Raw genomic sequence first — 13,496 nt, 5'->3', positions numbered from 1 at the left:
CTACCAGAGATAATCTACAATCTAGATTTATCAGGGATACTCCACAACCTCTATATAGGCTCCCTGGATCTATATATAGTCTCCCTTTTTCTATGCATATTGTATCTCTTAATATTAAGTTACATGTTGTTCGTCTCTGTACAAAATATGAAATGGTGTCGTTGTTTTGCATCGGAAGTCTAAAAAATGAACTGAAAAGATTCGTTCACTTTCTCTGCTTAATTGAATAGGTAATTGTTTGGTATTCGTCCCTATTAACAATAGATTATAAATGACTATTTGGATGGTGGGGTATAATGTGAATGACACCCTCCCCAATTTTATTTTTACATTTTTTTTATTTGTGTAAAACGGTATCATTTTTATATTTTTATTTGTTTCTGTAAATACGGTATCATATTTATATAGTTTCGTTGCGCTTGTTTTTGTTGAAGTGTTTTTTTTATTACAGTATGATTGTCCCAAGCTGAACCTTGGCTCTGTTGTATCATTGTGGGAGAACAGGGCGTTCTTTTGTTCTCATCTCAGAGGACAAGCTATATTCTTTGATTTCTTATTATCTGTTTTCTTATTTACTAACATCAACACATTTTAGTCTGCCATGTGCAGTGGCACGAGAAGCACCTTCATATATGACAGATTTTGTGACATTTGACGGACGTCTGATTTACGCTCCATGCTCGTCTACCACTTCTCCGAGTTATCTTAATTCTTAACATATCATGTAGTATATAATATTCGTTAAATATAGCTATATTATAAACATCATGCTTGCTTATATTATAATATTGACGTGTGGTATGAAAGTATGAATACGATACAGAAAGCATGGAGACAGCACAGCACAGGTGAATGAATAAATAACTTTCTCGTTACTTTAACACCTGGCTGTGCCTTTCTCTGCACTCCTCCCTCGTAATAAACAGTGAAAGGTGTCAATAGAACTCTGCAAAAAATCACCAATTTCCCGGCCTGTCATGTTTATAAAGAGAGTACTAACAACCATTGTTACTCACTCGTGCTTGTTCCAAATTTTATCCGAGTGTCCGGGTCACGGCACCATGCAAGAACCCTTCTTCCCGCTTCTTACTCGTAACAAAGTAAGAAACAACACCAGAAGTACAAGGAGATGGATGTTTTATCGTCGCATCATAAGCCCAGAGTGACGTAAGGACCAGGGGCCCGTTTCACGAAACTCTCGTAAGCCTAAGATCTCGTAACTTTTCTCGTAGCATCCATAGCTCCTGTGTTACAGTATAGCAGGTACAATGGCTACGAGAAAACTTACGAGATCTTAGGCTACGAGCGTTTTGTGAAACGGGCCCCAGGTCTGAGTCCAAATTGACTGGGGTGTGCACTGGACTGCTGCCGAGACTGTGTCTGGGTCCCCGTCTGCCTCTGTCCTTCTGCCTCCCCAGTAAGGCTCGGAGTCCTGGGTTAATATGTGCTTCATGTCCCTTGGCCGGTCAACCAGGGGTCAGGCAGAAGTCATCGCTTCACCCCTGTTATCTTGGTGGGTAAACACTTGTTCACCGCTGTTGTCTCTACGGTTTATACGGGCCTTCTGCTTGTTCTGCAGTTTAGGAGGGTACTTCAAGAACCCTTTCAAAAGTCCTGCCCTGGCCATTCTGTGGTCACTCGGTGAGTTGTCAGCTTGTTTGTAGTTCTGTCCCTGGCCTGTTCCTGAGCGTTGCTGTCACTGGCCCGGGGTCCACAGGGATGACTATGTTACAGTGGTCCAGGCAATCATCACTGCAGTCTGAAACCTGTGGCCAAGATGGGTCACCCTTATCCATACGTCCTGGCTTGGCATTGGTACACATGGACGTCCAGAACGTGGCCGATCGATGACGTCATTTGTGTCCTGGTAGCGTCTCACCAGTGCAGAAATGGTATTCCATTGGCAGTGGAAATGTGCAGTCACTTGTCGTTGAGACACCCCAATGGCCCCACGACGTTGTGCAGATGTTAGCCTTGGCATGCTATGCGCTTCAATAGCCGTTTAATTTTTTGAACGATGGCATGGGAAGGGTTGAGGTTTCCGGTGTGACGGTATTGTGTGACAGTCATTGCTCCGTTTCTCCCGGAATGCACGTGCAACAACGTATTGCACGTCTCAAGGACGAAACCACCTGCACCTGGTACCTGCACGCATATTGGATACATGTCACTCTGAGTTTAAAATCCTTAAGTGTCTACACAGGTTTAATAAATTTAGATTTTAATTTTTCGTATGGACAGTTTCTTTATGTGCCTGGTATATATATCAGAGCATAATACACTTGTGACGCAACTCACACCCCATCATGCGTTTGTCATCTTTGAAACAGCTACTTACCCTACCACATGTACAAAGTCAATGCCCTCCCACCAACAACCCTGCATGCCATTTACAAACTTTTATGACACCTCACTCCTCCCACCGTCCGTTTGACTTAAAAGTATTGAATTGGAAACTCGAAAACTAATAACTATAAATGCTTAATGATACACTGATCATAATCGAAACATCGGACCAACCGTGTGAGGAATTTATGCCCTGAAAAAAGAGTTGTTCAGCAAACTATCATTAAAACTCAGTTCACTATTTGTTACGAGAGAATTAGTGCAGAGAAAGGGACAGCCAGGTGCTCAAGAAGCACGTGGACAAGTGCCGTCTCCATCCTTTTCCCACACCTGGCTGTCCCATTTGAGTCTGAACCAGACAATCTAGTGACCAGTGGCACTCATCGATCTAAGCAGTTAGGATACGATGACGCGTGTCATCAATTCAGCGCGTCTGCTCATCCGATCCCGTTAGTCGTCGCTTACGACAAGCATGGTAAAACAAAAATGAAGTTCGAGGTAAGTATAATGTCAAACACTGTTATGTGTAGACCTAACCGTTGTCTCGAAGAAAACCTGTGTATTCCATCTTTACTATTTACATAGATCCTTTCATCTTAAATACAATAGTATTTGGTTGCATTTTACTTTACGTTTCGTCTTCTGATTATGCTAATTCAAAAATTAAGATTTTATAAGACAACAGTATAATTACAAACATCATATCACCGCATCCACATTTCTGTGTTTTCACACAAGGCTAGTGTTGACACAACGTAATTTGTTAAAGGCTTAGCCGATAATACGAAGATTGATTGCTCGTCGATATTTAACTCAATGGACTTGTCCCCGAACCGAAGACATGAAGGAAGTTTTCATGTGTACTATCTGAGCTGATAATGAAATTTGATGCGAAATATGAAACACTAAAACATCTGAGTGAGTGAGTGAGTGAGTATTACGCTGCACTCAGCAATATTACAGCTATATGGCGGTGGTCTGTAACTAATCCAATCTGGACCAGACAATCCAGTGATCAACAACATGAGCATCGATCTGCGCAATTAGGAACCGATGATATGTGTCAACCAAGTCAGCGAGTCTGACCACCCGATCCTGTTTGTCGCCTCTTACGACAAGCACAGTCGTCTTTTATATCAAGCATGGGTTGCTGAAGACCTATTCTACCCCGGGACCTTCACGGGTCCTAAAACATCTAACATAACCAATTAAGAAACAAACTATATATCTTTCAAGTGCATGTTGTATTCATTTAGTTTATAGGTAAACATAATCGTTCTACTTTACTAATGGTATTGTCTGCTGGGTATTGCGTGATATCACATGGCACGACTGATAATATTGACTCCGGTCAGTTGCAAGACAGGTAGTACATGACTTGCAGTCACGTGACATGACAAGGGAGTTACAGGTCCGGACGCCAGCAACACAGACAACGCATGACGTACAGTCGCGTGACATGAAAACTGCGTCAGAGCAGAACAGCTACAAGAAGTACAGTGACGTGACATGACAATAGCATAACCTCAGGACAGACAGCGCATGACGTATAGTCACGAGACATGACGTATAGTCAAGAGACATGACGTGCGTCACAGCGTCGGACGCCAGCAGGACTTCCAGTAACACGGTGGCGGGTTGCCCACACAGTCTGCAGGAGATCCGTTGTTGGAGAGACTGTACATGTAGCAGGGCTCCCTCCCTCCCGGCTGCTTCTTGAACATCACACAACGTTCTTCTTTCGAGCATGTCATGGCACACGCTAGTCTTGATGATTTACTTGTCACGTTCATCTCAACGACCCACACGCTTGAGGACAGTTGTTCAAAGTTCGTTACAGCGATGTCGTCTGTCTCCTGCCCCACTTTTGCGCATGTGCTGGGTGTCTGAGGGATGATAGGCGTCAATGTTGCTGGTGGTGGTGATTGAGATGTTGATCTTAGCCTTGGCATATCCTCTGGTATACATGAAAGAAACATCACAATAATTGCAGAATATATACTCTTTACAAAAGGTAGGGGAACTGTACTTTCAATGTACGATTGTCGAAATTGGAAGGTATATGGGATTGAATCAATGTTGATACAATAATCATGGATGTTTTGAGAATGCATGACCACATGGATTTCATTCAAGGCAAGGCTGTTCGTTCAATTATGTCCCTTGTTAGGTGACTGGAGTATGACATGAAAATTTCAGGTTTACAATTTTCAGTCAGTAGTGTGTGATTTGATCCTGAACACCTTGATCATGCAAAGATGCAAGACATTTATCGGAAAAATGGTCTACAAAGATTTATCGACCTGCCTGAAAAACGTCAAGATTATTAATGACATCCCATGCACGTGTAGGAGGCCCCCATGTTGTGCACGTGATTCCCATGCACTGTGTTTGCGTGTGGCGATAACGTGCAATGATGCTTCATACACTAGATGAATGTCATTGCAACGTTCCTCAATGGGTTTTCTGTCTACCAGACTTCAAAGCTCAGGTTCCCCTACCTTTTTTGAAGAGTATATACTGAACAGCTAAAGAAAAGCAAAGCAAGTTTCGGAAAAAGAGAAATCTCATAAACGTATGTGTTCATGTTTATGTCCTCTATTTAACAACCCGACAAAAAAGTATTGCTATTGCTGTTTAGTATATATAAAGACATGACTAAAAATACTGTGTTTAGTTAGATTCATCAGCATATGTCATGGTGGGTTTGGGGGTTCGAGGAAAGTTGCGTGCTTTAAGCGTACCGCCCTCGCCGGTCGCTGGTTCGAATCCTGCGTCGTTACAAACCTTGATCTTTTAGCTATTCCTTTGAACACGATAATTTTCAATTACATTCTGCCCGTGTTTATTTTATATAACTGCTATGTATACCCAGAACTTGTGGAAAATTTCAACATTCTTACATAGTCAAATGACGTCTAATATGACGATTAACTGTCACTACATATCACACTGAGAATTTCATTTCCCCCAAACCGTCACTATAACTGTCTCTTCAGCAACCACCAGAGCTGCGCCTCCTACACCTACTACTACCACCACGTCTACTGCATCTACACCCACCACAGTAACAAAGCTCACCATACCCGATTTTACTTCCTCACAGACAACTTTGGCTCTTTGGTCTCTGGTCACAGCTCGCCACTTTCCGTCACGGTCCGTCACCGCTCGGGTGTATCCGGGAGAGGCGGAATCTGACAAACGTAACCATCGTGGCGAGAACACGTCCCATTGGTAGCTCTTGTAGAACCAGTACCAGGTGTTGGAAGCTTGTCTGACCAGACCAAGCCAAAGTATTAGAGGACGGTTACAGCTCCCTGTTACACACAGACGTAGTTGTATATGAGTGAATATGGTTTTACTCTGCTTTTAGCAATATTCCAGCAATATCACGCTGGGAACACCAGAAATGGGCTTCACACATTGTACCCATGTGGGGAATCGAAAAAGGGTCTTTGGCGTGACGAGCAAGCACCTTAACCAGTAGGCTACCCTACCGCCCGTCTTTTGTAAAAGGAGCAGGACATTTGATATTATAGGGGTAACACTGCTTTTAAAGGCATTATTATTTGCAGAAGCCATAGGTCTTCAATTAACTGTTCGAGGGAGGAGGGCAGTTGAAAAGGCCTTGAGCTTCTGCAAATGATAATGCCCAATGCAAGAAGCATTTTTACCTTTTTGTCCTGTTACCCACTAAAGAAAGATACACTTACCCATCAAAGCAAGAAGTATTTTTACCTTTTTGTCCTGTTACCCACTAAAGGCAGATATAGTTACCCATCAAAGCAAGAAGTATTTTTACATTTTTGTTCTGTTACCTACTAAAGGCAGATATAGTTACCCATCAAAGCAAGAAGTATTTTTACCTTTTTGTCCTGTTACCCACTAAAGACAGATATAGTTACCCATCAAAGCAAGAAGCATTTTTACCTTTTTGTCCTGTTACCCACTAAAGAAAGATACACTTACCCTTCAAAGCAAGAAGTATTTTTACCTTTTTGTTCTGTTACCTACTAAAGAAAGATACACTTACCTATCAGTGCAAGAAGCATTTTTACCCTTTTGTCCTGTTACCCACTAAAGAAAGATGCACTTACCCATCAAAGCAAGGAGCATTATTACCTTTTTGTTCTGTTACCCACTAAAGAAAGATACACTTACCCATCAAAGCAAGAGGTATTTTTACCTTTTTGTCCTGTTACCCACTAAAGGCAGATATAGTTACCCATCAAAGCAAGAAGCAGTTTTACCTTTTTGTCCTGTTACCCACTAAAGAAAGATACACTTACCCATCAAAGCAAGAAGAAGTAGTGCCGACCTTGTGACCTATATACACTAGACAGTAGCGTAACCTTTACTACATCACCCCCTTAGGTTTTCCGGTTTTGCTTCTCTCAAGAATTACCTAGAGGCTATCCCACTGCTCGTTGAATAATGGCCCACCGTGCCGCTGAAATGAATAATTCAGCTCACTGAGCGATTCCCCGTCACCTTAAACCATGCAATAGAATGAAGAACGTATGTCCCTTGTTTTCATGTTTTACTGTATGTAATCAACAATGTCTGTTCCTACCTCTTGGGTCACATATGCGTCCAATAAGCCAATCCTGTTCACCTCTTGTCCGAAGTACGACAACTCTTGTGTTCTCCGACTCGCATAGACTGACAGCCTCATGATAGGTGTATTCTGCATCGTAGTAGTAGTAGCACCTGTTGGTGATGGAGTAGTGGGAGTGTCGTGTCGCTGTCGGGTGTTGTGGGCAGTTGACTGGACCTATGACGACACCCACACCTGGGATCACATTGCGTACAGCATGAAAAATACATGTAAGGTTCATAACATTCGCCCTACACCTTGAAATATTCCGTGCTATTATCATTATCCACCAGGTAGCATGGTTTACTCTCCAAACAGAAACACAAAAGTACAAAATTGGACATATCTGCATTGCGTGTGCATACATTAGTGCAGAAGAAAGCTATACTCTGACAACGAGCAACATGACGCGCTGAGCTATGAAAATATTTATTAATGATGCGTTTTCGTTTCTCTGTTACCGCAACTGCACAGCAAGTGAAAACATGCTGTGTCTGACAAAAACAATGCGATGGACCGTCATCTCTCATACATACTTGGAATATGCTTGCAAAATTATGCGCAACAAAAAAATTATACATGTACACAAAAAGTTAACCGAAACAATACATTTACCAACGCCCGGCTTCTGACAGTCCATTTCTGGTGTCCCCCTGTCGTGATATTGCTGGGCTATTGCTGAAAGCGACGTAAACTAAAAACAAGATAAGACTGACAATGGACATTCCGAGGAACCACAACCTCCATGTACTCAGTACTCAAGTACAACAGAACCTCCAGTACTTGAACAAATTGGTTCTATGAGGCGATGGTGCCAGTCGGTTCCGGAGTCTCCTGGCCCTATGCAATGATATTGGATTGTTTAGTGTGCCATGGTAACCTTGGACAATGACATGAACCAACTGTAAACAAGTTATAATTTGTTGAATACAGGTGTATATATAATATGCATACATCTGAAAAAACACTTTTGCGTTTCTCGGGTGAATGAGTGAGTTTAGTTATATGTCACACTCGGCAATATTCCACCAATATGGCAGCAGTCTGTAAATAATCGAGTCTGGATCAGACAATCCAGTGATCGACAACAGGAGCATCGATTGGGAACCACCTGACCACCCGATCCCGTTAGTTGCCTCTTACGACAGGCATTGTCGCCTTTTAGATCAGGCATGGGGTGCTGAAGGCCGATTCTACCCCGGACCTTCGGGGGACTTCGCGTTTCTCACCATGTAAAGTATATCTACTGTTACGATGACAACTGTATCAGCTCCATACAGCATGATGCATTATGATACAATCATGCACCATAGTATGCACTGTAACACTGATGTCACACACAATGCAGATTGATATATACAGTGCCATTAATATCACATCGGCTGGTTGATATGTAAAATGCAATTAACACCACATGGGACGTCAGTTGACATATATACAGCAACAATAATATCATACAAGGATTTGGTTGATATATACTATACAGTTTATATCGTCCGGGTTTCTAGTTGATATATGCAGTAACATTAATTCATATCACAAGCACCCGTGGTTGATATGCACACTAAAATTAATAGAAACCTGTAACTACCCTGCAACCCTGGGCTGCTACATATTACCTTTTGTCCGAGCCACGAGTGAGGACAGGTATAGGAGCACTCCCAATCTGGACCAGCACGACATTAGCAGCGTCTAACGGTCTCAGCGTCTCTGGTACGTTAATAGCATCGCGTGAATTGAAGCTCCACATAACCGCATGAGCGTCAGTTAAACAGTTCTGGTGGACTGACAACGTGTGTGAATTGCCAGGTGCTCGTTTTAACGCTTATGTGTCTGACGAACTATTTCATCTGAATCACACGTATTAACTGTGTCAATGACTAACTGAGTCATTATATCTTATGGTATACTGTTTTAGGTAGGGTGTGCAAATTAAACTGAGTCATGATATCATATGGCAGTAGGGTATCCGTGTTAAACAGCATAATGGTATTTCATTGTTTACTGTGTGTATGTTAGTTATCTGTGTTAAACTCTGGCATGGTATACCATGGTATGATGTGTCTGAGAAGAGGTTCCATCATAGAAGTGGGTTATCCATTATAAAATGGTTTCTCGTGGTATGCCTTCTCTAAGTAGGGTATCCTTATTAGACTATAGGAACAGCATGGTACCTCTTGGTATGCTGTGGCAAAGTGGGGCATACACTTCAATAACGACATCTTGACTTCTGGTTCACTGTGCCAAAATGGAATATCCGAGTCAAAATGGAGCATGGTATCTGATTGTGTATTGTATCTTAGTAGGTTATCAGTCATAAATAGCGTCATGGCATCTTCTAGAATACTAGCAGGGTAGTTGTGTTAAATTAAAATATTTAATATGTATGCCTTTTGTTAAAGGAAATGTTGTCACGGTGCGACTTGTAGTAACAATTTGTAGCATGCAACACAGATGTAAAGCGAGAACACCCAAATCGTAACGACTTAAATCACATACAACTAGTTGCAACCGAATTGTAATACATAGGACTTGTCCTAATTCCTACTACAAGACGCAAGCTCTCGACCAATCAAATCGCCGAGATCTGTGTTCGCCTCAGAGTGACGTCCCTTTGTCCCATCATCACTCGACGAGTCCATGCTGCCGAATCATACGTGAGAATCTCGCTAGATTCGAGTTGTGTGCGACTTGAAAGTACACAGATAACGAAGTCGTTGAGATCCTCTTTTTACTTCAAGTCGTATGCTACAAGTTGTTACTTCAAGTCGCCCCATGAGAACGCACCTCAGGGGATCAACTGGGGAAATTGTATCTGAGGATTTTCAGAGCGAGTAGCAGCTGCGAAGTGAACAGGTTTCCCTCAAAGATCTCGGGATCCTGGTTAGAACTGGAACAAACTACACTTGGCGAGTGACAATATCGGGTGGTCAGGATTGACTAATTGGTGCACGTAAGTGTATGCAAACTGTCCGGTGATCGGTGTTCACGATGTCAATCATGACGATGGCTCAGATTCGATCATTTACAAACCACATGATGGTTGCCTTAAGAACCACTGTAACATGAACCATTGCAGCAAGATTACATTGTAACAAGATTACATTGTAACAAGATTACACTGACTTACACTGGTTCCAATCATTCTGACACACATCAATGTCTAAAGTCTCTACTCTGCTCATACCAACTATGTCGACAGATAGGTCATTTCTGCATCAGCCCCGGGCCTCTGGAATCGCCTGCTCATTGACATTACGTCGGCTGCACAACCTTCAGGAAAATCCTAAAGCATATTTGTTCCGACAGGCATAGCCCTCATTAGCCTGCCAGACTATAACAGCGCCATTGAGCAGCAGAAAGCAGGTGCTTTAGAAATCAGCTACTTGTACATTACTGTATATAGTTCACATTAGTTGAGAGTTGTTAAATAACAACATCAAACAAACTTGACGTATTTCTCATTGTGAGGTGATGTTCCCTGTTGTTATGTTGGTATGGTTTTTTTATATCTAATCAATATAATGTAAATGCCCAAATCTCGGAATGGATCTTTTTTCATTGCACTGTCTCTCCCTCGGCACAGATGCCTCATTCTCAGATTCCTCAGACATATCACACTCATTAAGCGCAGCGCGACGCACGGCGGACGACACTGGCCCGGACCAGGCGTGACACCAGGCGTTGTCTTTGTGTTCCAAACACGCAGCGAGTTGGAGAGACTTCTCAATGCTGCTATCTCATCGTGCTTAGAAACGCGTATCGAAAACAGAGCAAATATATCATGAACACATAACCTGGAGCATGTTTGGGATGAGATGTGACGAAGAAAAGGTTCAGCAGAGAATCATACCAGCGTCTACAACCGGCCGGTGAACGATAGTGTTGTTACGGTTACATTGCCCGTGACTGCTTGAGAGATCTGTCTCAACACTGGTGTTGAATGATAACAGGGATATTTTCTTCTTCATTTCTGGTTACAATAAACATATGCCACAAGTTTTTTATCACATGAATTTTGCAAATATATACAACCGCCACTTGGTCCTTTTGTACGTTTTATGAAGTGAGGGAGTTTTAATGCAGTTGTAAGCAATATTCCATCAATATCATAGCGGGGACGCTAGAAAAGTGCGCATTTGGAAATTCGAACCCATGTCTTCGGCATGACGAGCCAACGCTTAACTACAAGGCTACCTCACATCCCCTTATTCTATGGAGTCGTGAAAAGAATCAACCACCAATTCATAATCACGGTCAGTAAATTGTATCAAAGGACCTAAATTGCTGTTAGGGAAGGCAACTCTCATACAAAATATATAGACCTATGGCATATCTAATTTGCTCACCCACTCAGACACACAACAGACACTATACACAGAACAGACACACACAGGGGACACACACTGAAGATACACGTTATTGACAGACAGCGTGTGAACAAGTCAGCTACACCTAATAAATACCATAAAGTCCATTCACTACATCAATATGTTTGTTCGTGAGCTGAAAGACAACTACAAGCTTAGGGAGAACGTGTTTGGGTAGAATTTGGAAAGAGGAAGTATATTTTGTGGCTACCAACTCAGTTCACAATTCTCAGAAACCAATCACATTGTCCCAAACATCTGCAACGAAAGTGAGTCTACTCTCTCTGTTCATATGCTCACAAACCCTTCTTCAGGGGCAATAACCTCATGTTTCAGACAAGGTTAACATCGCAGTGTTACGTCATCAGTAGCTTGGTGTGGAATCGGCGCTGGTCTAAATCAAAGAGATATACTTCAACTTACCTGTTTTAACACCAATCTACCTGGTTCTTGAATCGGCGACAGCGGTGTATCTAAACATTGGCCTACCTGCGTCCTGTGGTCGGCGGCAGGTGCATCTTAACGTCAGCCTACCTGGGTCTGGATCTGCGACAGATATATCTCAACGTCAACCTACATGGGTCTTGATTGGCGCTAGGAGTACCTTAACGTCAACCTACCTGCTTTTTGAATCGGCGACATCGGTATATCAAAACGTCAGTTTACTTGGGTCCCGTGGTCAGCGGCAGAGGTGTGTTAACGTCAACCTACCTGCTCCTTGAATCGCCGACAGATGTATCTTAACGTCAAACTACTTGGGTCTAGATCGGCGGTAGGTGTATCTTAACGTCATCCTCCTCGGGTTTGGATAGGCGACAGGTGTATCTTTACGTCAACCTACCTCGGCCTGGACTTGCGGCAAGAGTATCCTAACGTCAACCTACCTGCTCCTTGAATAGCCGACAGGTGTATCTTAACGTCAAACTACTTGTGTCTGGATCGGCGGCAGGTGTATCTTAACGTCAGCCTACCTGCGTCTGGATCGGCGACAGGTGTATCTTTACGTCAACCTACCTGCCGGCCGAGGTGGAGGTTTTGGTTTGCCAGCTCCACCCTCTTGAGTGTACGCGAAGGACGTGATACACAAGAGGAGAAGTGGAACTTTGATCATGATGTCCGCTGAAACCTCATACACAAAACTTGGATATCAACTCCTACACTCGATCAACTACGCACTGTCATGAGCGACTTCGCACAGACGACTTTTAACGGTCTGCAGCCTACATGTGACTGGGTTTGACCAATCAGAAGTGCTCCTATCGACGCACATCTTATGTTACTGAACATACATACATGGCCTGCGGTCTGTGATGGCTAACAATATCGAGGAAGGTTTTCATGTCGTACAGTCAACACAAGGTGACTCTACCATGAAAGCTGGCAATACAACACCCACATCGTGGCCACAAAGAATTTCTGTATTTAAAGGCAAAATATCACTCCACACTTTTCTATAAAAAAAAGTAATACAGTTCAGTGAAACTAATAGGCTTCGGGGGACTACCACATAATCTATCACACCCCTCCTCCCGCGATTACATTGCATTCAATTAACTTTCGCGCCCTCTAACCGGCCGCACATTGTTTCAAGAGTACCCCAAAGAGCTATGTCCCTTGGAGCTCTCGAATACCCCACACACCACATTAGCATCTTTAGAAAGCTAAAGTGAGTGCATTTGGGCCAAGTATTGTGGAAAATGTGTGAAACTGCTGCCTTTAAAGTCTACATCGATGCCTTGCTTAGTAGTTAAATGTATTTGTTCAGATTCGAATTAGAACTGAATTAAACTACTCAAGCTTGTCGTAAGAGGCAACAAACAGAATCGGCTGGTGAAGGTTGTAGACGTGGTTGACACATGGCATCTTAGTCGAATTACGTACATCGATGCTTATGACGCCAATCACTGGATTGTCTGGTCCACATTCGATTATTTACCGGCTGTATATAGCTGGAACGTTGCTGATTAAACAACAAACCAACAGATGTTTGGTGTAAGATCCCGTATTACACATTCAGCACATGAATTTCCTCTTGCCCGGAAACAAACGCTGGAAGGTATTACCAGTTTACCACAAGTGCAGTGCTGACAGAGTCAAGTGTGTTGTGTTTAGTCACTTGAACTTTTCCTATTCGTCCATCTAAATGACATAATCTCAAGTTCACAATAACAACGATATCGTAA

The 13,496-nt window shown here is 42.7% G+C and overlaps 1 protein-coding gene across 1 annotated transcript; it reads right to left on the bottom strand.

The window, feature by feature from the left end:
- Nucleotides 1-3,575: 3,575 nt before the first annotated feature.
- LOC137277969 (uncharacterized) lies at nt 3,576-8,811 on the bottom strand. The gene is made up of 4 exons (XM_067809992.1): nt 8,563-8,811; nt 6,920-7,138; nt 5,433-5,663; nt 3,576-4,303 (listed from the first exon to the last, which is right to left on the bottom strand). Exons 1-4 carry the CDS (start codon nt 8,624-8,626, stop codon nt 3,939-3,941), a joined length of 879 nt encoding a protein of 292 aa, XP_067666093.1. The 5' UTR covers nt 8,627-8,811; the 3' UTR covers nt 3,576-3,938.
- Between the last annotated feature and the right edge of the window lie 4,685 nt (nt 8,812-13,496).

Source organism: Haliotis asinina, chromosome 1 (genome assembly GCF_037392515.1).
Source record: "Haliotis asinina isolate JCU_RB_2024 chromosome 1, JCU_Hal_asi_v2, whole genome shotgun sequence".
In the NCBI taxonomy this organism is placed as follows: Eukaryota; Metazoa; Mollusca; class Gastropoda; order Lepetellida; family Haliotidae; genus Haliotis; species Haliotis asinina.
Note: the sequence above shows the minus strand (reverse complement) of the source record. Positions and strands in the feature narration are given on the sequence as shown.